Raw genomic sequence first — 26,324 nt, forward strand, 5'->3', positions numbered from 1 at the left:
TTGTAAAATCTTTTTTTAAAATAAAGAATTTATCTATCTAGTAAGCCGCATTTTTCAGAAGGTTTCAGATTTTTTGTCTATATGCATAATCGAATAGGGTTTTCTCTTGTCTAATTTGACCTTTATTCGTCTTGCCGTGACACAGGGGTTTCAAAGCATTTCCATATTTCGTTGGTTTCTTGGGTTGTCTTGTTACCAATGATGCATTTTAATTCACAGCATGAGGTGCCTATGGTTGAGTGTATGCTGGATTGGTTCAGTGTTGTACCAATTTTCGTGAGTTCATCAGTGCTCATATTGAACGGCAGAAATAGAATTTAATGCTGCATATCTAAACGGTGATTTTTTAAGAGCTTGAGAACTTTAAAAAAAAAAACGCATAAGATTTGCAAAATCTCATCGATTCTTTATTTGAAACGTTAGATTGGTCCATGACATTTATTTTTTGAAGATAATTTCATTTAAATGTTGACCGCGGCTGCGTCTTAGGTGGTCCATTCGGAAAGTCCAATTTTGGGTAACTTTTTCGAGCATTTCGGCCTGAATAGCCCGAATTTCTTCGGAAATGTTGTCTTCCAAAGCTGGAATAGTTGCTGGCTTATTTGTGTAGACTTTAGACTTGACGTAGCCCCACAAAAAATAGTCTAAAGGCGTCAAATCGCATGATCTTGGTGGCCAACTTACCGGTCCATTCCTTGAGATGAATTGTTCTCCGAAGTTTTCCTTCAAAATGGCCATAGAATCGCGAGCTGTGTGGCATGTAGCGCCATCTTGTTGAAACCAAATGTTAACCAAGTTCAGTTCTTCCATTTTTGGCAACAAAAAGTTTGTTAGTATTGAACGATAGCGATCGCCATTCACCGTAACGTTGCGTCCAACAGCATCTTTGAAAAAATACGGTCCAATGATTCCACCAGCGTACAAACCACACCAAACAGTGCATTTTTCGGGATGCATGGGCAGTTCTTGAACGGCTTCTGGTTGCTCTTCACTCCAAATGCGGCAATTTTGCTTATTTACGTAGCCATTCAACCAGAAATGAGCCTTATCGCTGAACAAAATTTGTCGATAAACACATTTCGAACCGAACACTGATTTTGGTAATAAAATTCAATGATTTGCAAGCGTTGCTCGTTAGTAAGTCTATTCATGATGAAATGTCAAAGCATACTGAGCATCTTTCTCTTTGACACCATGTCTGAAATCCCGCGTGATCTGTCAAATACTAATGCATGAAAATCCTAACCTCAAAAAAATCACCCTTTATTAATGAATATGGAGCTATCAGCTAGTGGCAGCTGCTTATATCAGAAAGTCTGAAGGAAATCTGCTTCTATATTGAGGATTTAAAGAAGTAAAGACCAATTTTGTCATCAAATCATAATGGACACCAGGACACCAAACAGTAAATTTTTGTGGATTGTCATCACTGCAACTACTGCAGGTTTGTTTATTCACGTATTAATTCAAAAAGTGAGCTTCATCGCTAAACCAAAGAGTCAACTGACAAAATGGCTGCCACTTAAAATAGTGTTATCAACTTAAAGTTATATACCTCTTAAAAAACACCTTTTACCTAGCCTAAGTATATTTTATAATTGTTTTATGTTTGTTCAATTAATTATTCATTTAAATTGCAATCCACCTCTGCATACACTCCTCAATTCAAGGAAACTATAAGAATTATGTGGATTTTATTTAATATGTATGTTACAGGTAAATCAATATGTTGAAAACTATATCCAAACTATAGTGATGGCTTTAACGCATTACACAAAGCGTCTCTGACTGAATAAATACGAATAATATTGTAATACCTGCGAAATGTTTCGCTTTTGATGTGTAGTGCAGTGTAAAGTGCAGTTCATTAATCTGCAACCAATTTATTCAACCGTACCTCGTAACATTTACACATCACAATTTGTTTTTGATTTTGTTTATATTGATTTCTGTTTATTTGTTTTTCTTTTCGATTTCTTTACGCACTCATCATTTTCTATCTTGCCTACCTCGCATATTCATAGATAAATATGTTGGTACGTAGCTTATTGCATAAGAACGTTACAAGAATAGTTAATTAAGACCAAACAGTTATTTTTATAAACAAATATGGCAGCTATAGATATTTATAAATTAAAAAAAAAAGTCATAGGAAGTTGAACTTAAGAAAAAAAGAAATTACCGCAATAAAGTCTCAAATTACTTACCTAGCTAAGGCATTTGAACCAAGCTTGCGTCTGCCAGAACTAAAAAGATACAAACAAATATAAGAATTAATTAATAACCTAGTCACTTCAATATAAAGAAAAATGTATTTAAAACAAATGATATTTTAACAATTAGTCAAGTGAATTTCTCTACAAATGATAAGATGTTAAATAAACAGTGATTTTAATTTTTATTGCAATTTTTTGTTAAGTTATGCTATTTTTAATATTTTTTAAGTTGACTTAAGTGTATATTAATTAACAGGGTGCATAATTAATATTAAGAAATCCTTCAAGAAATATGTATAAAGTGTGTCATTTAGAACAAAGAACATTATTATTTATTTAAAATAAGCAAATGGCTTTTTTATAGAAATGAACTGAAATAAAATACCCCAAATATGTGTACTTGGATAACAAAGTAGGTTAGGTATATAATTCGTAGAGTTAGTTCTCAAGGATATAACGTCACACTTTTTGACATTTAATAAGTTATGCGCCTTGTGAGAAAATTTACAATTCCTTAAAAACTTCGATTTCGACATTCAAAGTAACCCATGCCTAAGAAATGATTGAGATTTATAAAAGAGTTATAAATAACTTTCTTTTTGTTTATTGTGATCCGATTGAATATTTTATAAGCTTTTTAATTGTTTTTTTTTACCAAATTTGCATAGTTGTTTTTGTAGATACTTTTTTTCTTAACTGTCAATTGGTTTTTTTCTTAACATTTAAGAAATGTTAAAATTAATTTAAGGTAAATATCATTAAATATGGTCAAGATATTCGAGTCAAAAATCAATTTCTACAAAGTTCTTTATTTTTTTAATTTTATTAGTTGGATCTTTGTTTTCTTTAAGCCTAAATGAAATAAATAATGTTGTAAATTCTTTGAATAGAATATTGAATATATTTTTCGTTTCTGAAAATTTGAATGCTAATGCTTTTGAGTTACTTCGACTTCTTCCAAAATCCGTTCATGAAATGATAACAATTGTTACAAGAACTCCAATTCTTTATTTCATAAATTCAACCCTAATAAGTTAGATTTATTGAAATCTAAGTTAAATTTTATAAATTGGATCTCCCAATTTAAAAACAATGTGCTAGATTTAAATTCAAAAGTATTGTTAATGGAGTATTAAATAGTTTTTTATTTTAGTTCAAAAAAGGTCAATTTCTAGTCCAAAGTGGTAGAGCTACCGCCTTACGTATAAACGATTTTAAAACCATATTGTATGAATGATTATGTGATCTCCTGTCGTTTAAGGAGTTTTGTATCTAAGTTACTTTCTTCTAATGATGTTTAATCAATTGAATCGAAATTGAAATTTAATGCAAATTTGTTTTGGAATTATAATAACTTAAAAGAGTGTATGTTTTCCTGCGACAATGCACTTAATTCAGAGATTTTCTTGTGACCTAAGAAATCACTAATATGTTTGTTGATTACTTTCAAGCTTTATATATGAGTAATTGTGTCCGCACTAGTGAAGTAAATGATGAGTATCCTTAATCATTTCCATCAGTCCTTGATTATTCAGCATTGAAAGTTCATATTGCTAATTCACTAAAACTGTTGAATAAATTAGAACCCTTTCATAATTCTGATATTTTAGGCTTCATTTCCATAGTTTTGTGTCATTCTGCTGAAATATTTTGTGTTCCATTGACAGAGCTTTTCAGTCAATCTTTGTCTTCTAGAATTTTCTTAGGAGAGTGGAAAATGTTGGTAGTAACACTTGGATAAAAATTCGAGAAAAAAAGATAAGGTATAAAATTATAGGCCTACTTTTAATTTTTATATCATTCCAAAGAAGTCAGATTGTCTATCAATCTACTGTCTCAAACTAAGTTGAATTTTCGAACATCTGTATAAATTCTTAAGAAGATAAAAAACAAATTCATAGGAATTTACGAAAGCTTTTAGTGGGGTGAACTTGAAATTCGTCTTAAGGAACATTGAATTAGGGGGTTATTGTTGAAGTGGTTTAGTTCATATTTTATTTGGTCGTAACTAATTTAAAATTGTTGACCACATTTGTTCAAAACGGATCCAAGTTACCTCTGGTGTTCCTGAAGGGAGCCAACTAGGTAATCCTATCTTTCTTAATGGGGCTACCTACAGTTTTGATCCGAATCCGAACGGCTAATTTTGAGAAAGCACTTTTCATGACAAGAATTACTCTTGGAAAATTTGTCAATTCCTCGCAAGAGGCAGAACACGCCAAAGAAACTTTAGATGGCATAGGCAGGAATCGAACCCAAGACCTCTGGCATGACGGTCCAACGCACTAACCATCATGCTACGGGTATAAGACTATACTTCACAGGATCATTTCTGTAGTCAGTCTTCTCTCACTTTTGAAGAGAGTACGAAATTAACTATATAACTATGTGTCCAAAATTCTGAAAATGTCGCTTATTCGCAAATGCATTTAAGTTTTTGGCTGTTATTTCTAATTTCAATGATTGCCTACTCTTCCAAAATGACCTAGATGAATTTTGTAAGTGCTGTAACCTAAATGATCTTAAATTAATTATGTATACATAAATTTGAGTCAATGTCCTCTAATAGGTATTTATATCATATAGTTCCATTATATTCTTTGAAAGATGTTGAACTTAAAATCGTTCATAGAGTTCAGAATCTTTGTGTCATCTTTAACGAAAAACTTGCATTTAAACTTTATATTAATTTCATTATTTCCAAACTTAATGGATTTTTAAGAAGAAATTCCGTAGATACCCTGAAATCCCTTTTTCTCTAGTATTGTTAGGCCTTTGTTGCAATATGCTTGTGTTGTATGGAACCTAACAACAATGTGATATAAGAAGATTGAAAGTGTTAAAAGGAACTTCTCGCGCTTTGCTTCAAGAAAATTCTTCGGTAGTGTTAATACAATTCATCATTCGTATCAGTAAAAAAGTTTATTACTAGGTATGCAAAATCTGCGTTTATACGCGACATTCTTTCCAGTTTTTTAGATTGCAGAAATTTACTTGCCCTTATTTCTTTATACGCACTTTCGAGAGCTTTAAGACTAAGGCCATTACTATTTGAGACATAGAACTACGCATAAAATTCAAGAGTCTTTAGGTTTTTGTTGTTAGTAGGCAGTAGTTTTTTTTTGAAGGTTTTTAGTCACTTCGATTTTTCTCCAAATTTGACCAGATGTCAAAAACGTTATTCATTAATGCTATAAATTATTTTAGAGAATATGTAATTTTTTGTTCGCCAAATATTCGAGGTGACAAATATTTTTGTTATTGTTTTTAATTTATAAGAACAATTTAAATGGTACTTTTTTATTTTGTGAGTATCTTTTAATTTTTAAATGTTTAAATGATATTATCTATTAAACCAAATTCAATTAAAGTAGATATCTATGCTCATGTTTCTGAGATATGGCTGACGAAAAAAGGTATCCCGAACCTACGAACATACCAATGTATCGAAGAAAGTTTCTAAGTCTATAGGGTGCTCTAATAAAATGTTTAATTTGTATATTTTAGTAAAGAAGTATTTTTTAAGAGAAATCAATGAGTGTTTATTTTAATAACAATAGAAAACGATATTTGCCATATGGCCTATGGCTACGATTGCAACAATATATCTTTTCTATGTGATTTTCCATCAACAATTTACACATTTGGAATTGTATGTCCTCGACAACTTTACAAATTCTTGAAATTGATTCTTAATTCATAAATAAGCATTGACATCGATCATATATTTTAAGTATTACTTAAAAAAAAGTCTAAAGGTTTTTAATTACTAGATCCCGAATTGTGACTGTAAGATTGTTACAATTTTGTGATCAATTCAAACAATTTCAATTTATTGTTAAATTGTATTTTTTTAAATGACAATCATTCCTAGTCGTGCTAGTGTCCGTGACAGTCGTGCGATTCTGTACCTATCTATACAATTGAATTATAGTTAAAACTATCAAAATTCAACGAAAGCGCTCCCGCGGCGAAGAGGATCTTGAATCCTCGGTTTATAAATCCAAGAGATCAAATCCTACTAAAACATCCATAATGGATAACATCAATCCATTTGAAATTCTTTCAATCGATGATGAAATAGATCAGCCTTCTATTAACACCCAGGCACCGACATCTAAGAAAAAACAATCGATACCTCCAATAAAAGTGCTAAAAAAAACTAGTGTTTATATTCATACGTTGATGAAAGAACTTAATTTATCAGACTACTCAATCCAAAAAATTTCAATTGGCATCAAAGTGTTTTGTGATTCCTTAGACACATATAACAAGGTGTTAAAATCATTAAAAGATAAAAATTGTGAATTTTTCTCACATGACCTTCGCAATGAAAGGTCATTTAAAGTTATTTTGTTCGGTTTGGACTCAATTGACACAAATACTCTTAAAACTGAGTTAATATCACTGGGTCTTAAGTGCAAAGATGTAAAAATGATAACCAAAAATCATGAAACATTTGTTGATACTTTCTATATTGTTTATTTAGAAAATGGTTCGGCCCGAATTGCCCAGTTAAGAAACAATATAAAAACTATTTTTCGTACCCATGTTCGTTGGGAATTTCAAAAGCATTTTAAAAATAAAATAACCCAGTGTCATAATTGTCAAATGTTTGGCCATGGTGAGAGACATTGCAACGTTAAATCGAGTTGTGCTAATTGTTCCGGTCCCCACAAGACTTCAGAGTGCACTGTGGCCGATGGTTCTTTTCCCAAATGTGCAAATTGCCAGCAGAACCATCGCTCCACTGATCAAACATGTGATAGCCGAATAAAGTATATCCAAATGAAAGAGAGAGCTCCCAGAGCAACTAAACGCAATTTACATGCTCCACGGCAGCAAGCGCATAACGCAAACAAGCAAGTCGATATTGGGATTGGGAATATGCATGATTTTCCCTCGCTCCCTCCACCTACAAACCATTGGAAGATGACACCACGTTCTACACAACAACATCAGCAGCTTCAGCTACCTCAACAACAACAACAGTCAACGAATTTGACGAACCCTGTTTTGATGAGCAACACTAATTCACAAGAGAACGATCTCTTTTCTCAAGAAGAGATTGCTTCTCTTACAATGGAGATGATTACTAAGCTTGGTCAATGTAAATCCAAGTTAGAACAATTTCATGTCATTGCACAGCTAGCAACAAAATATTTATACTCTCATAATGGCAAGTAATTTACAGAATATGAAAATCGTATGTTGGAATGCCCGTGGCATTCGTAATAAATGTACTGAGTTCTTTAATTTTCTCTTAAATGCTAATGTTGATATTTGTCTTTTGTGTGAAACTTGGCTTGATGTTGGTGTCAGTTTTTCAAATAGTAATTTTGTATGTCATAGATTAGATAGAGAGAGTTTAGGTGGCGGTGTTGCCATCCTCCTCAAAAAAGAAATAAAACATATTTTATTGCCAAAAATTAATACTAATGTCATTGAAGCCATTGGAGTCGAATTGATTTTGCAAAACTCCAATAAGCTCAAAATGTATTCAATATATTTTCCCGGTGGCAGATCCAATAATACAAAAACTAAAAGGCGATGCTTTATAAACGACTTGAAAAAACTAATAAGTAATGACCAGTTTATAATAGGCGGTGACTTTAATTGTAAACACCGACAATGGGGTTGTCTTCGGGCAAATTCATTTGGTAACGATCTGTTGGATTTCACTATGAGATACCCTATCACACTAATGTTTCCAAACGCTCCAACTTATATACCGGCCCGTCGTAGAGCTTCTCCATCTACAATAGATTTTTTTATTTCTAATATTCCGCATTGCTTTACGAACCCTATTACTGCAAATGCACTTAGTTCGGATCATCTTCCTGTCTGCTGTGATACTACCCTTAGTCCAAATTTATTAAATGTGCAATATTTAGATTTTAAGAACGCCAATTGGCACTTATATCGTTCCCAATTAAATTCAAAATTGCGTCCAACTTTAAATAGTATTGAATGTGTTGAATGTTGTGAAGATATTGATGTCTATGTTGATTATTTTGAAAAAAGTATCCGTGATAGTATTAATGTATCTGTTCCTCAGAAAACAATTAATAAACGAGCTGTTATTCTTCCTCGTACCATTTTAAATCTTATTAAAATAAGAAATATGTTTAGAAGGAAATGGCAAAGATATCGACAGCAGCACGATTTTCAAGAAATGAACCATCTCAACATATTAATAACAGAATCGATATCAAAATTCAGGAACATAGAATGGAACAAAAAACTTAGTTCCTTACATCCTAGCTCTAAACCTTTTTGGAACATACATAAAATAATTAAGAAGAAAAATACTCAAATACCACCACTTGAATCATTAGGGACAATTCATACTTCTAACAAAGACAAAGCAAATACACTTGCAAATACTTTTGCTAGCAATCATGATACTACCATTAACTTCTACCACGATCCTGTTTTAACCAACCTTGTAGATACGTCAGTAATTGAATTCAATGGAACTTCTATAAGCTTATCTGCAGAAGAATTAATTTCTGTTGAAGACATTGAATATTTGATATGTGATCTTAAAAATAAAAAATCTCCTGGAATGGATGGTATTCAAAACCAATTCCTTAAAGAACTTCCAATGAGTGGTTTTGCTTATTTAACTTCTTTAATAAATGCCTGCTTTAAAATTCAATATTTTCCACTTAAATGGAAGATGGCAAAAGTTGTTCCAATATTAAAATCTGGAAAACCTCGAAGTGATCCACTTAGTTATAGGCCAATAAGCCTACTGAGTAGCATTAGTAAGATTTTCGAAAAATTAATTCGCTGCAAATTAGAATTGTTTTTAAATGAAAAGAATATCATACCAATACAACAATTTGGATTCCGGAAAGAGCATAACACATCACACCAGGTCTTAAGAATATGTAGACACGTAAAAGAAAAATTTAGAGAAAAAAAATCAACAGGATTAGTTTTGCTAGATGTTGAAAAAGCGTTTGACACTGTTTGGCACAATGCACTTATTTATAAACTTATTATAAATGAATGTCCAACTTTTTTAATAAAACTTATACAAAGTTTTTTAAGTGAAAGAACATTCATAGTTTCACTTAATGGACAAAATTCAATCTCAAAAACTATTCCTGCTGGCGTTCCTCAAGGATCAGTGTTATCTCCTACGTTGTTCAATATTTTTATCTCAGATTTTCCAGTTTTGCAAAATTGTGAATTCGGTATGTATGCAGATGACATTGCTATATTCTCATCCGATGAACATCCTGATAATATAATTAACAATATTCAGACTGATTTAGCAATTATTTTCGAGTATTACAAACACTGGAAAATTAAAATCAATGCTGGGAAAAGCCAAGCTATCTTTTTCACCAGAAAAAGAAAGGATTGTTTTTTACCCAGTCGTAATATAAACTTAAATAACTGTGATATACCGTGGGTCAGCTCTGTCAAGTATTTAGGTATTTACTTAGATAAGAAGTTGACCTTCAAGAAACACACAGAAATGACAGCAAATAAAATAAATGTCGGAATAAAAATGTTATATCCGCTTATTAACCGAAGGTCATTACTTAGCAAACACAATAAACTTATTATTTTTAAAGTCGTTTTTCAAGCAATACTGTTATATGGATCGCCCGTATGGGGTAATTGTGCTCTAATGCATATTAAAAAATTGCAAATTCTCCAAAACAAAATTTTAAAAATGATGCTGAAGCTACCCTGGCATTATTCAACCCAAGCCTTACACATAGAGACAACGAACGTGTTAAAAATAGACAAGAAAATTGAAATTCTCAATCAAAAATTTTCCAGAAAATGTGTATTAAGTGAAAACTCTCTGATTAGAAACTTGATTTAATAAATTGTCAAACATATTTTTTTTTTCTTTTTTTTTATTCTTGTATTAATTGTTATTTATGTATTATTTATTATCTTGTGTATTATTTATATTTTTATACTGTTAATTTATGCATCATTATAAGTATTTTTTTTTTGTTTATTTATTAATTAATGTATCTTATTATGTATTCATTCTACTATCTACTTATTTATTTAAACATTTTTTCTCCTTTACTAATTTATATATGTTTATATTTATTTATTTATTTGTGTCTTTATTTGTTTATTTATTTGTTTGATTTTTACTTCTTTATTTTTGTATTTATTTATTTATTTATTTATTTATTTATTTATTTATTTATTTATTTATTTATTTATTTATTTATTTATTTACTTATTTACTTATTTACTCATTTATTAATTCATTCGTGTATTTATTAACTTATTTGTTTGCCTATTTATTTATTTATTTATATATTTATTCCGAAATTAGTTCCTATTAAATTTAAGCATAACATATCTGTGATATAATTATAAACAAAATTCGAATGAAGGTTTTTTCTTTGCAATGTTTTCCTTCAAACTTATAAATATTAAGACATAGACATGCTGTTTAAAACATAATTATTATTTTCAGTAGTAAGATACAAATTGATATCATATCTCTGTGCTGTGCAATGACTTAAAAATATTGTAAACAATGTAACTTTTTCTTTGCCAATAAAATATCTATCTATCTATCTTTAAATGACAAATTAAAAAAAGAAAACAGCTTTAAAAGTGACATGCTTCCGAAATATCGGGCTATTCGAATTTAATCTCCTTATTGGAAAATCCGATACTTGTGTACCCACAGCCTAAAGTGTTCGAGTAATTTTTGTATAAAAACATTTTACTGCCTTTAAATTTGTTGCTTAACCTCAAATTTCAGGTACCTTTTAAGGAGCATGTATGTAAACCAAATTTCACATTGACGGAATTTTTTGGAAGTGAATACCTCGACTTTTGTATATGGTAAGTTAAAAAATGTCTAAGAAGTTTTAACGATTAGTTATTGCTGCAATAAAACAAACACCCTGTAATCCCAGATGTATAATATGATAAAACTGTATAAATACTTTAAAACCACAACATCTGGATCAAGTAAATATACAATGTGTTTGATTTCAAATAAATCCGATTAAATGTTTATTTAACTGTTGAAAAGTTTTCTTTATTTTTTTAAGTCGAACAAAAACTTAAACGATTTTGCAGCAGATATCTATTTTATGTACCTAATGTGTTAACGTCATAATATAATCATCAGTTAAGCAAAGATAATGAATTATTAAGGTATTTTTATAAATTATATTCCCTTACAAAAAGCTATAAATAAGATTTGAAATACAAAGAAATTAAAAACAAACTTTGATCTTTAGCAAACAATACATTTATCAACAAAGTAATTACTGTGGAGATAAAAACTCCTATATTCTTGTCTTATTGGGTTTATGGCTTTGGTTTATGGTTTATCTAAATACATAAAGAAAGTAAATAGTACAATATATTTTGGAGATACATTTATAAGATACTTCATTAATTGTATTTGTTTGTATTTTGTTTACTTGTTTTGCTGTTTTGTGAGTTGATGTGTTTTTTAGAGGTGATTTTAAGCAAAATCGTTGTCATTGTTATCATTTAAAATCAGAATTAAGGCCTGAATTTATTTATTTGTGAAAATTTTAACTCAAAATGTAAACAAACCAAGATTAACATTTAGAGAACATTTAATAAAGGACTTAACTACTTTTCATAATTTACACGATTTTGAAATAGTTTATATCCGCTAACTATCAAAGCAAATTTATGTTTAAAAATGGATTGTCTTAAAATTTTATTTCCATTTCTATCAATTATGGGAACAAATTTCGGACTTATATTTCTATCTTTTTCACTATTTTGAGTATTTTTGTATAACTCAAGGTATTTTAGTAAAATTCGGTTCAAACTTTTTCAATAACTTCAATTCATTATCATTACTATTATCTTTTTTTTTATTTTATTTGGCATTTCCAATCGTTTAAAATTATTTGTATCTAATTACGTAAGGACATGTTTGGACCATGACTAAGCAAATCTATGAAAAATATTATTAAACAAAACTCTTCGACTTCAAACACGAAAACAAGCAGATGAAACCCAGATACAAGGAACTTTGTTTATATACATTTCAATCACCAAATAAGTTCAATAAACTAATATACGAGAATTTTATAGAAAATAAAATGTGTGTCTATTTTTATCTGACGTAAGAACTTAATTAGGTTATTAAAATATTAAAAGATTATAAATGCAAAATGAGCTGTCAATTAGTTTTTGAAAATTAAAAGAAGCCATATGGGAATCAACCTTGAATGGTGCGCCTCGAAGTCTTACATTGAAATTAGTATACTCGTAAATATGCAAATATAATTATTATATCAATCGTTTGACTTTTAATCGATTTATTTATACATAGTTCATACGAACCTACGTTATGTTATGTATTTTTATTATTAGTTATGAATATTGTATAAATATGCTAAATTAAGCACTAGTGACGATACATGATTATGGGTACATACGTTTTTCTTCATGTGATTATAATTATCTATGTTATGACGAAATAACTAAAAATAGATATTTTAAGCACTAAGTAGAACGAAAATCCTCCCATGAATGAGAATTATTTTTCAAATTTAGTTTTTACTAAAGTGCTTTAATTTTAAAAGCATATATTAGGGCACAGTTTTAAAATATTGTTAAAAATAAGTGCTGTCAAAATAATTAAATTTTTTGATGAAATAAACGAAATATAAATTCTCCTTCCCGTAGTAGGTTGCTTGGTACGAAATTTTAACCATCGGTTTTTGAAAAAATTTAAAAAAATTCGAAATAGTTTTTTTTTGACACGACTTTTGGATATTACTGCACTTATAATATACTTTAAAAAATTCGAACAACAACATTTCCAAGAGTAGATAAGTACGTGACTTAATTGTAAGGAAAGTCTTGTTAATGCCACTAAAATGCCATTTAGGGACATACAAAATATAAATAAATTGGGTGGCGCAACAGTCCGTTTGAGAACTAGGGCCTAGTGACTGACAACTCTCAACCATTCCTGTGTGCGAGTACTGTTGTTAGGGATGGAAGGGACCTACAGTTTTAAGCCGAATCCGAACGGCAAATTTGAGAAAGCACTTTTCATGACAAGAATTACTCTTGGAGAATTTGTCTATTCCTCGCAAGAGGCAGTACCCGTGAAAAAACTTTAGATGACATAGGCAGGGATCGAACCCAAGACCTCTGGCATGACAGTTTAACGCACTAACCATCATGCCACGGGTACTTAGGGACATAGACAAATTTTAAAAGTATGCCTAGTAAATCCAGGCTTTCAAATTTTCGAAAGTTGATATCATTACAGAATTAGTTGAAATCAAGGCCATAGTTATGGAGGGGTTACAATAATTTGAACCTTCTCCACCAAAATTCTTACTGTTTGAATATGAAACTCTGTACAAATCGTACAAATATTTCCTATTTTTAAAAATGTTGAATTTTTATTATCAGCTTCTTTACAAATTTCCAAAAAAGGGGGTGAAATTCCATTTAAAACCGTTTATCTTAATATTACTAAGCAAAATTAAATAGAAGTAGTTTAAGCAATGATAAACAATATTGGGAAAACGTACTTTTAAATCTTAACTACGACTTCGATCTTCTACGAAGAATGCTAAAAGGTTTTTTGGATTTACAATCAATAAACATATTGCAATAGATTTTTATATCTTCATTTTTTTTAATAAAAGATTCAAACTGATATTCAGAACCTTTAGCAACCTTGCAGTTCATATTTTTTGTCGAGCTGAATATAGTTTTTTATTTGATTTTTATTCGCTATTGAACATAGTAATATCGGGTTCATTAAAAAATGGGATTATAGTCTTCATACAATTCAATTATTCTTGTTTCTACCTAAAATAATGCATACTATTTCTTAGCAGTATCAAATTAATTACCAAAATGTTCTTTATAATCTTCAAATTTATCAATTCGAAAATATATAGAATTATCTATAATCCTCTTGATAAAAACACAGTCGAAATTTCCTAAAAGTTGGGTAACTCGAAACAGTGGCAAACATTTTAAAGTGATAAAGTAAAATGTTTTAACTTTATTAATTTACTAAGTCAAATAGACGATCTTTTTAAATTTATACTATTTAAATAAGTTTTAACATTTTATAAATACTAAAATCCCAAAATGGTTACTTTAACTTTCAATAATTAGCTAAATCCATATGACTTCTGAGTTTCTGATAATTCATAAATTAATAGGACCATTACTAAACTGTAGATGTGTTTGCTATTTGTACACCTTTAAGAAGTGCTCATATGCACCGTTTAAATAAATTTGAAGATTTAAGAATAGTTTATACATTTCTCAATTTTCAAGTAAAATGCGAACAATTAGTTTTTCCTTAACAATAAGTCGTTTAAAATGTAGCTTCAATATTCTAAACATTTCTTTTAAAAGACTCTAACAGATTGTATTTAAATTCATAACCGAATAAGTGTCAAAAGTGCATAGAAGGGCGAGAACTGCTGACGAGCTCTATAAGACGAAGAGGAGAGAGGAACACCATTTTTTCAGAAGGATCCTGAAAGCCTGAGAAGCGTGCGGTCAAAGATGTTGAGAGGTTCAAAAGCAGAAATTCGAAAGTTTTATGAGCAGGTGAAACGAAAATTACAAGTAAATCATAAAACTAGAACCGACGGCTGTAAAGACGAAAGTGGAAACATCATAGAAGAACCGCAGTCAATGCTGAGGATATGGAAGGACCACTTATGCAGACTGTATAACGACGACGAACCGACTTCTGCTGTCAGGCAGGATGATCCATTCAATATAGACGACGAAAGCCAACAATTCAGTCTTCCCACCTTTGATGAAGTATGTTGTTATTTGCCGTCACCTTGCAAGGCTTTAGACAAGGTGATTCACTGTCAAGCGATTTCTTTAACATCGCCCTGTCCAATTACTAGCGTATACAGATGCAGCGTGATATCAATGTGGCTTTTGTGAGTATTGAGGTTTATGAAAGCAAAACAATGTACAAACTGCCATCAAGAAAGGACCTACATCATCGATGTCTCGGTTAAAACGCTATTAACACAGAAAACAAAATCAGCTCTTTATTCCAACGCAGAACTACTCCTGCTTACCGCTTTTTTTGGGGCTAAGAAAGCAATTGAGTAAAACCCTCTCTCAAGCGACCAAAGTGACGCTATATAAGACCCTTATATCCCCGTTCTGCTAAATGGCAGAGAAGCTGAACTATGACAAAAGCGAACCAAATCGCCTTGGGTCATTTCTAGAAAAAATTCTTCGCTTGATGAAGAAGATGGAACGACCAACTGTACAGCGGCGTAGACTTAGCCAGAAGGATAAAACTCCAACGACTGAGATGGTTGGGTTACGTAGAGCACATGGAAATAAATGCTGCGGCCCGGAAAGTCCTCGAATTACCGTCCATAGGACAGCGCAATAGAGGAAGAGCTAGATGGAGACATTTGTTGGCTGAGGACTTAGTTCACTCACAACAGTAGCGCCACTTTAATACGTAAGTGTCAATATAGATTTAATCAAAAATTTTCCTCTATCATATAATTCACAAGAAGTAAAATTATTCTGATGTAGTATAACGCATAAAAATATAATAATTCACAAATATTTCATAACATATGTTATATTTAAATGTTTTTTATTTTTTCTAAAGATAAAATTTATGAAACGAAATAGAATATCACAATTTGCGCCCGGCTGCGGCTTGGTTGTCTCTAAAAGTATACAACTATTGCCGACTTTAATCCAAAAATACCATCAATCCATTTGTTTTTCGTGCAAAAGCTTATTGAAAGAAACTTTTTTATCATCAAAACCAAAAACTTACCCTTGAATAAATACAAATATAGCAACTTTATGGGTAAATTCGGAATTTGTTATCAAAACTTTAACAACTAAATCAAAAGTGATAAGTATACAGAACAAGGCAAGGTTTCAATCCTCCTTTTACTATGAGTTCAAGTGAATGTTATGTTTTCATTCTTCTTCTTAACCTTGTAGAGTTGCTTACAACAATAACAATTAAACCGTATAATAAATCAGTTAAATTTAAAAAAGAATAAGAATTGTCATTCGACTTTCAATTATCTCCAAATTTTATCTGCAATTAATTTGTTGTCCCCTCAACGCATGTTAGTTATTTTCATTTAAACTTTAGACTTTAAAATGTGTGCTATTCTGCAAAATATGTAAAAATCACGTTTTAATCACTTGTTGTTGTTTTTTTTTTGTTAAAACCAAGGGAACAAAGCATTATGGGTTCCAGTATATATTTATGCTTATATGTATATAGTCTTCCCTCAAGTCGTCATTCAGTAAAACTATACCTATGGTGTTTTAAAAATTAACGTCCCACCCAACCTAATTACACTTAGATTAAATTTCAATCGTTGTGCATATTGTTTAAAATTAAATTCGCTATGCATACATATGTATATCTGAATCTATGTATATACATATGTATACATATTGAATACTTTATATGTATCTATGGCATTCTAAAACAGGTGGTTATGGTTTCAAAGTAGGGGATTGTGTCATTCGCATTCACGTTCTGCCTAGTGATTTTTTTTTTTCATTTCCGGTGGATACTCATACATACATATGTATGTATATAGAAAAACAAAATATGCCCACTAGCATATTCCAATAAAATAAAAGCTTAGAGTACAGACGAGTATAGATATGTTTATAGGTAGGTACTATAGGACGTATACGTAATTTTCTATTTTTATTATTATTTTTTTTTAATTTGACATTTTGTTTTAATATGTTTTTTTAACAAAAGCAAAACAAAAAAGGTTCACGTCATATGAATGTAGAGTTTCATGACAACCGATATTGAAACCGAACAACAAAAACAAAAAACTCCCGAGATTTTAATTAATTGTGGTTTACATGATAGAAATGTTATGAGCATGGAAAGGTATGAATTGAAAAAATTCAAACGTTTACATAAAAGTATGAATAAAATAAACTATTTCGTTTCTGTTTTGTCTTTAGGCTGCGACAGAAAAAAAAAGTTGCCTTCTGGTTTCACGAAATCATAATTAAATTTGAACTTAAGTGGACATAAAAACATCTACGATTATTTTCAAACCAAGATATATACCCATTAGCAAAAGAAAGTTAAATTGCCAAAAACCTTACACATGTGCAAAAAAAAATCATACAAATGAAAGTTTCTTTTCCAGCATTAAATTGTTTTTACTTTGTAAATGAAAGTGCCAACAAATAATAATAAAATAAAAACTATTCAAATTTTTCAAATCTATTGAATATTGACCTAAGAATAACGCATACCTATAAGGCCACCTACTTGAATATCTTTGTTTAACCTACCTTAATAATAAAACAAAATTAAGAGACTGTCATGTTATGTTCATGACATAAAAGATACAAAATACACACTTTACAAATTGATGTTGACCGAATTCACAAATCTATTCAACATAGGGGACTTTATTCATACCTATAGACATTTTTTTTAACTCAAGGCCATAAAACAAACTCATCAAAATAATTTCGTTATTGTAATGAACTTTAATTTGCTAAAATCGTGAGCAAAAAAAAACTACAATAACAATATAAATCTCCTATTAAAAATTATAGCAACTCTTCTTTTCTTTTCAAAAATAAAAATTAAAAAGGTCAATATCCATCTCTTCTCTATCATTTGAAAGGTTTATATTTAATTAGCATTTAATAAAATAAATTATAAGATTAAAATAATTGCAAGGTTAAAATGTCAGACTCATAAGAAGGTACATTGGTTAATAATAGTTTTATGTGTACCTCTTTACATATTATTCAAGTGTTAGATGGTTTAGGTAAACTTAAGACCTTTCAAGAAGTTGAACTTAAGTCTTTAGGAACCACTTAACACCTTCTAACAATGTTTTCATAAATAATCGCTCAATTATATTGACACTACACACACAATAACACTCAAGTGTATATTATATACATTTTTTGTCCCTTCTTGATTAGGGTTTTAGACAGTGCTGTCGAAAGTATCTCTTTATTAAAAATTTGGTACTTTGGTGAGAATACAAATTTATTTTTATAATTTGTTCTAAAGCATTAAGGAAGGAGTAAAGGTAAGATGATGTATGAACAATGCAAAATTTTAGAAATGAAATATTCATCTTCATCATAGGTTCCCAAAATCGAATGAAATTAAATCAAATTTTTTTTATATTATGCGCACTCAAGGGGTTATGAATACCCTTATAATGATTAAACACAGTGCGAGCAATTAAAAAGGGAGGATAGCAGTAGAATGAAGTTACCGATGCACATTGGTTTTGAATATCTGTACATTGCAATGAGTGGGAAATATTGAGTCTGGTAAAGAATTTCGCATTCGTGTAGTGGGACTAAAGAAATAATCTCTGTACTTTTCAGTACGTCCGAAATTGGGCTCAAGGGCAAACTGATGAGCATTCCTAGAAGAACGGGTATTACGGTTGAATTCTTTGGGGGGAGGAATGCAAGTAGCATTTTCATAAGAGCTTTGTTTATGAAAGTAGCGATAAAATAATGACAGGCATGAAACCTTACGACGCACAGTGCTCGAGAGATACAAAATTTTCAGTAAGGTAACGGTCACCTATCATTTTTGGGGCTCTCTTTTGAATTCTGTCCAAGATACTCAAGTGATTAATAGGAACACCTGCCAAGATATGGGAATTGTACTCAAGCTTCTCACGAATATAGGCTTTATAGATTATAGCCAGATCAGAAGGGGTAAAAAACTTCTTGCATCTTCGGAGAAAACCTAAACACCTAGCAGCATTTTTGGCGATATCATTTTTGGGAACCTATGATGAAGATGAATATTTCATTTCTAAAATTTTGCATTGTTCATACATCAACGCATTTTTGGCGATATCAAATGCACATACCTTACACTGAAAGCTGTTCAGTCTCTTCGATGCAAGTACCATTCATGGATAGTGGCATTGGAGGAGGGTTACGCTTTTGCGACAGTAAATAGCATTGAGTTTTTGAAGCATTACATTCTACACGTTTTTTGATTCCTCATTAGAAGAAGTGGAAGTGAAGATCAGAATTTAATGGAGCTTATCATACGCTACCGTTTGTAGTCCACATCCAAAGAACAAGGATGCGAATCTTAAAAATGAATATGAGAAACCTAGAGTACCGTCATCAGCGAAACAATTAAGTAGGTAAGCAGTTTCAGACAAAAGATCATTTATAAAAATAAGGAAGAGCGTTGGAGACAAAACGGAGCCCTGGGGCACACCAGCGTTTATTTTCTGAATATCAGATTTGAAAAGGGTGAATTTCTAACCCAACAAAGAAGAGATTCATCTATACCAAAAGCACGCATTTTCCACAAGAGAGCTTGGTGCCAAACTCTATCAAATGCCTTTGACATATGAAGTGCAATAATCTTACTTTCTGCAAAACGATGTAAATATTTGTTCCACTGTTCGGTAAGGAACCTAGCTGAAAATGTAACTAACGTTATTTTAAAATAAAAAAAACTGTTAAAGAATGTTTAAAACTGTCTATTTGTACTCTTTGAAATGTTGTATTTTTTCAATAATAATATTTACTATTTAATAAACGTATTTAAGTATGCCCTACAAAATTGAGATTTAAGAAGTTTTTTTCGTTGTTTTATAAAGATATTAAAGTCAAGAACGCAATCCCTACCAATTTTAAGTATCAATTTATAAAACATATTTTGTTGGTAAAAATGATCCTATTTAAAAAAAAACATTTTAGAAACATAACAGAGAAACATTTCTAAATTGTTTCTGAATTATTTCTTTGGTCTGGACACTCGCAAAACATTTCTGCAACGTTACTCTTGTTTCCATTACCAATGGAAAACTTTATTAGTTTTCCAAGCATTTACTTAATTAGAAAGTGAGTTATTGGTTTTAAATAAATATAAAATTTAATGAAATTGATAAAAATTCAGTTTTGTAGGATCTTCTTGACAAACATTTTTAAAATAAGATTCTGATGGCTTGTCTCAAATTTACTAAAACGCAAATAATGAAGAAGATGAAATAGATAAAACTAGGAAGCATAGAAACATTTTCCAAATGTTCAGAAACATTTTCTAAAAAATGTATGAAATGTTTGTTTTTTTTTTTTGAAGAAATGGGAAACATTTCAAAAACGTTTTTTAAACAATTATTTTTGAAATATTTCTTTAAGATATTCGAGGCGACAAATATATTTTTTAATCATAAGTGAGATTTTTTGAGTCAACCAAATTCAAGAATTATTTTGGTATCCAGTAAATTTTATTTTAAGTCCTTTATTTGTTTATTTTGTTTATTTAAGTAACCAATCTACGAATTTACATTCAACAGATTTCAAATTAAGTACATGTATAATACAATTCAGTTTATAAATACATAATATTACATATTATATATAAAATTAAAAATTGGAAAAAAGAATTTAATTAATTAAAGTGAACAATCGACTTTTAAATAAGTTTCTGGACATTGATATATCCAAACTAGAATAAAACATATTAAATAAATTACAACATGCGGAAATCGGTTCACGTTGTCCATACAGCGTATGATGGGAATCAATTGACAAGAGCGGTCTGGCTCTTAAGGAAATTGAAGGAGCATACAGATGCAAGCAGTTAAGCAAACTCTCACAATCAATGGTTGAAGTCAAAATATCACGAATAAACATGACACTATACATTTTTCTTCTCGTCTCAAGAGTTTGTATTCCAAGTAATAGACATTTCGAATTATAAGAATGATGGAAACCTTCTATATTGTTTTCAAAAATATTTCGAAGAGCAAATAAGTAATTTTTTTTTGAACATTTTCAATTCTCTTTTTATTAAAATCAGTTGTAGAGCTCCAAACAACACAATTATATTCAAGAACAGGACGCACAATACTGCAGTATTATGCACTTTTTGACGCTATGACATTTGTTGACAAGTTTTTATAACTAGAAATCAAATTATATCTTAGTTAGAATCAGTATATCATTAAAGGTTTCTTCTAAAATTCGAAACTATGCAAACTCTTAAAAAAACAGTCGAAAAATGGCCATTAGCTGTTTTAAAGAACAGAAAAAGACAAAACGATTTAAGACCCGTCGTTGAAACAATCACATCAAATATTTATTGAAATTTGAGCTAATTTTTAAAACTGATATTTTAATTTAAAACCACCAACAAAAACTTACACTTAGGCAACGGCCTAGTCACTGATTAAGCTTCGGTTCCCATCGATCACCGAAATCAAGCATCAGTGAGTGTGGTTAGTAGAAAGATGGAGGACCGTCTCGAAACCTACAGCGTGCTGTTGTCATGTTTTCTTTCTTTCTGTTGTTCTTTCTCTTCTGTCCTTCTGTCTTGCATTAATGTCTTGTGTTGTTATCACCTTACATAGCCTTAGTTGCTCAAGGTGCTGTGTTCGCTACTCTGCACATTTATGTGCAGAGTAGTGTGAAATGTAATGTAATGTAAATTACACTTATGAACCATTAAAACTCGAGGTTTTTCAAAATTTCGTTGTATAGTTCAATCAAGACTCATTGCTAATGTTATTCATATTGCTAATGTTATTAAAAAGGTGGCTAAGTATTTTGCAAGATCATTGTACAATTTATTATTCAAAAATATTTAGTATTTTACTTTAGCCTTAAAATATTATGATTATTTTTGTTTCAAGTTTTAAGAAGGATTTTTCCAAAAACCTAGCGTTTTAGAAAAATGTTAAGGCTAGGTAAACTAAGGTAAACAAGACATAAAACAAAACTATACATGGTTTTTATAATTTTTGTAGATCAGACATAACAAAAGTACCAAAAAAAAAAGTTGACTTTATTACAAAATACGGAAAAGTCGAAATTAAAATTTTACCTTTTCTTATATGTTGTGAGGGAACAGTGAGGTTGGAAAGAATCAGTCCCAAGATAGTTTCTTTTAAAACTCCTCAATTCCTAAAATTTTTCTATAAGCACAAAACGACAGCACTGGTGAAAATGTATTCGTATATAGTGCCTTCTTTAGCACTCGTATAGTTGGCTACTCTTAAAGCTCATTGAAGTCAACTTAAATGGCAAACATGCTTCCACTTCTTCCTATACCCACGTCCATATACCTTCTTGTATGGATTATAAGAGTACTTGCTACGCTATCCCATTAGGAATTTACCTCTTGATGGTGTTTCCTGCTATTTTGAATATGAATGACAGCTTCTTTTCATAATTCGTGTTGGTACTCAACTACCGTGGCAAGGTATTAATATTTTAACAGGTAATACATGTTTATATGGGCTGCATACTTAATTCCCATAAGCTTAAAATAAACATTGAAGAAAATAATAAAAAGCGTGAAAACAAAAACCAAAGAAAAAGAAAATATTGTATTATTTTGAAACCATCAAACTTTATTGTTGCTTATGTAAAGTTTCTTGAACTCATGTATAAATCATAGTAAGCATTTCGTAAATTTGAGCTGGGAAAATGTCATTGCAAGCAATTTGTGGGGTTCAAAGTTAAAGTTAAGTTCAAATATAAGACATGTTCTATTTGATGGATTGCTTGTTGTCAAATACGTTCCAATGCGAGGGAAGATGTTGAGAGTTGACAATTTCTAGGTTTTTAGTAAAAGAAAGTAAATGAAATGAAAAACACAAAAATAAATTTTAGATTGAAAAACATATTTTTATTAAAAAAAACGCCATCATTTCACGAATCACATTATTAATGTCTTTAATCAATTGGCATAGATGTTATCTTTCACGTCGGTCCAAAAAAATAATTGAGGAGGCGTTAAATCACAACGTTTTGGAGACCAATTCTTCTAGAAATAATATAATCAAGAAAATTTTCTCGCAAAACTGAAAAATGTTCATAATTTTTTTTGGCAAATTGAAACAATTTGAGTGAGTCGTTCTAATTTTCATTATGTCGTCATTTTAACATGTAAAATGTCAAAAGATTATAGCAAAACGCAAAGCTCTTAAAAGTTTTATTAAAATTAATAAAAATGGATTTGGTGTTCCCAAAAGTACACCTAACTGACGATTTCTAAGGATGTAATAAAATAAATAAATAAACACAAGTGAGAGCTGGATTGTTCAAAAATTGAACCCAAGTGCAAAACGATATTTTTATTTAACATTTTTGTTATTTGTACTAAAAACTTCAAATAAGATGGACATTAGATAATCAATTTCAAACTGTTTACATAGTGGAATAGTCTAAAAAGCTTTCTCCATTTCACAAATTGTGCTTCAAAAACTGTTATTTGAAATTCATCCAACCTTTTGTCACAAAAACAAACAACACCTTTCATGTTTACAAGTTCCTGATTTTCGTTGGCATTGTTTAAAGTCTGTCTACAAATTTCAATTTTACAAAAAATCAAAAACTACCGTATTTCAAGTTCCGCTCTATGAAACTCCTAAAAACAAACAACAACTACCTCTTTTAAAAAAAGTCATTACAACATTCATAATGATGGTATATTGTCCAATAAATTTTCACCCAAAACTCATAAATCATTCCGACCACGTTTTTATTCAAATTCGATTGTATATTTCCCTTTTTATATATTTAAATTAAAAAAAAGAAATATTTCAATCTATTGACAAAATGCCAAAAAACATATTCCGAAGAACTGAACATTCATTGACAGAATAACAAATCGATTCCAAAGCCAAGAGAGTTCGATAACATTTTTATTATACGTATATTTATTTTATTTATGTGAATGTCGGAAAACTGCATTTTTGTCACCACTGAGACTATAGTGGTAAATTCAATAAAAAGAAAACAGTCCCTGAACCATTTTTAGTTGATCCAGTAAAATTGAAATTAAAAATAAATAATAATTGAATGACTCATTTGGTCGCATGTATTTGCTGTTTAAATATTAATCATAGTTATTTTCAAAAAAAAAAGAGATTCTTAACAAATTTTGTATTTCAAAATTATATTTTATCAATTAAATCTAACTCAAAGAAAAATAGGAAATTCTTTTGGTCGTACATCAAAAGCAAACGAAATTCAAGTGATATTCTCAGCTGTATGAATTACCTAGGTTCAACATTTTCAAATTTGTCATGTATTTTTCAATTTCTCAGCAGACTTTTTTGAATCAAATAACGCTAATTCTAATGTTTAACATGGACCGCCAAATATTTTTCTTTTGAATGTAAGGTAGATATCGGTTATTTAGAAATAAATAGTTCAGAAAAATGAAGATGGTTTCTTAAATGATGACAACAAACCAAGTCGAGACGAAATTGCACCTATTGTTGTTAAAAAATGTGCTGTTTCTCTTGCTGAACCGCTTTTTCTAATTTTTAAGAGCTCTTTAGAGAACGGAGAATTTTTAAACCATTTTCACAAATCAGAGTCTTAGCAGCAAATATCCAACTACCGTCCGATTTGTAAATTGTAGTGTATACAAAAACTCTTATAAGTTAAGAAAAACATTTCACCGTTCCAATGCGGGAAGATCAACAACAACAATGTTTACCAATTTTATTTTAAATAAATTAAAGGTGGGCATCAAATTGATGCAATTTTTACCGAATATTCAAACGTATTTGATAAAATAATTTACTCTATTTTAATAAAGAAATTAAAAAGCTATTGTTTTTATTCTAAGTTGTTGAAATGGCATTGGCGAATTTCTCTTAAAACCAATGTTGGTTTCATCTGGTGTGCAACAAGGTAGCCATCTTGGACCCCTTCTTTTTACTATTTTTTTAAACGATTAACCTAGTATTTTCCTCAATTCTATTCACACTTTTTTCGATGATGACATGACGTTTTTTCGATGTTTAAAATCTTTTAATGACTGCCATCCCTTACAAGACGTTATTTTGAAATTATCCCAATGGTGCACGAAAAACCAATTATATTTAAAAGTCGCTAAATGCCAACGTTTTATTTTTGTCGCTACCTTTCTAAAATCATCTTTGGCTACAAAATAGAGGATCAAGTTCTGGGATAAGTTAGGGAGAAGAATGATCTTGGTGTAATTAGTGTATCCATGCTCGGTTTTATCAAAAAAAGGTGAAAATGTTGCTTAAAACTAAATATCCCACGAACCAATGACCCAAGAGACTTGAATTGAATTTTATTAAAAACTGAAAAAAAAAAAATCTCACCTCGAGAATTTCACGCAAAAGAAATTATTTCATATCCAAAACACTTTTTTGCAACGAAAAATAACGTTTTTAACATAGCCTAAAATTTTGAAAAAAATCGAATTGACAGTTTTTTTTTATAAAAAATAAAAACCTAAGAAAATATTTCTCAAAGGTGGTAAAAATTGATTTTCGACACAAATATCTTTTCAAAAATTTTAGATTATGGCTTCCAATTAAGTTCACCGTATTAAGAAAATTTTTTACAACATTCGGACATATTTCGAGAAAAATCGAATTAACATTTTTTTTTACAAAAAATAAAAACCTAAACAAAAAAATTAATACAAGTTGGTAAAAATTGATTTTCGACTCAAATAACTTTTCAAAACTTTGATATAGTGGCTTTAAACAACTTTTATCTTTTAAAAAATAATTTTTTTTTTTACAAAAATACCTAAATACTAAAACTTGGTTTCACAGAAAATATTGTTTCGATATTCAGTAGTTTTTTTTTTTTTAAATCCAACAGTCTGTTTTTTTCATAAAAAAAATAAAATCTACAAAAAATAGTACACAAATTTGGTTAAAATTGATGTTCGGTTCTTGATATCTCTCAAATTAATTTCATTCATCCAATTTGTAAAAATTTAAGAAATGCTACTAAAATTGGTAAAAATTTGTTTTCGACTTATAATCTAATATTGTTGGTATTTTAAATTTTTTAAGAATAATTCAACTGACAATTTATTTAACCCAACACGAAAACCTACAAACTTTTAAGTAAGACAAATTGACAGACGGGGTGGAAAGTTATCAGTGTGGGTCGCATCCCAGCCTCTTTTTTTGATTTTCAATTGAGTAGACCGTCTTTGAAAAATAAATTAATATAATCTTTTTTATTTCAACTGATTTTTAAGTTTGGATTACGTTTTTAGAACAGATGTACATTTTTAAAACTCATGTTTTTGAAATAAATAAATGAATAAAGCATGAAAAG

The 26,324-nt window shown here is 29.9% G+C and overlaps 1 protein-coding gene and 1 pseudogene across 5 annotated transcripts in view; one reads left to right on the plus strand and one right to left on the minus strand.

Annotated features, from left to right (window-relative positions):
* LOC129941766 (rab11 family-interacting protein 3) overlaps positions 1-26,324 on the minus strand; it is a 248,386-nt gene that overhangs the window by 87,122 nt on the left and 134,940 nt on the right. For all 5 annotated transcript variants that reach the window (XM_056050492.1, XM_056050489.1, XM_056050491.1 and 2 more), the window contains one exon: positions 2,208-2,246. In XM_056050492.1, the coding sequence (XP_055906467.1) occupies positions 2,208-2,246 (39 nt within the window). The remainder of the gene's footprint in view (positions 1-2,207; positions 2,247-26,324) is intronic.
* Positions 4,524-4,620, plus strand: LOC129943605 (small nucleolar RNA U3; annotated as a pseudogene).

The sequence above is a fragment of the Eupeodes corollae genome, chromosome 1 (assembly GCF_945859685.1).
Source record: "Eupeodes corollae chromosome 1, idEupCoro1.1, whole genome shotgun sequence".
Classification (NCBI taxonomy): domain Eukaryota; kingdom Metazoa; phylum Arthropoda; class Insecta; order Diptera; family Syrphidae; genus Eupeodes; species Eupeodes corollae.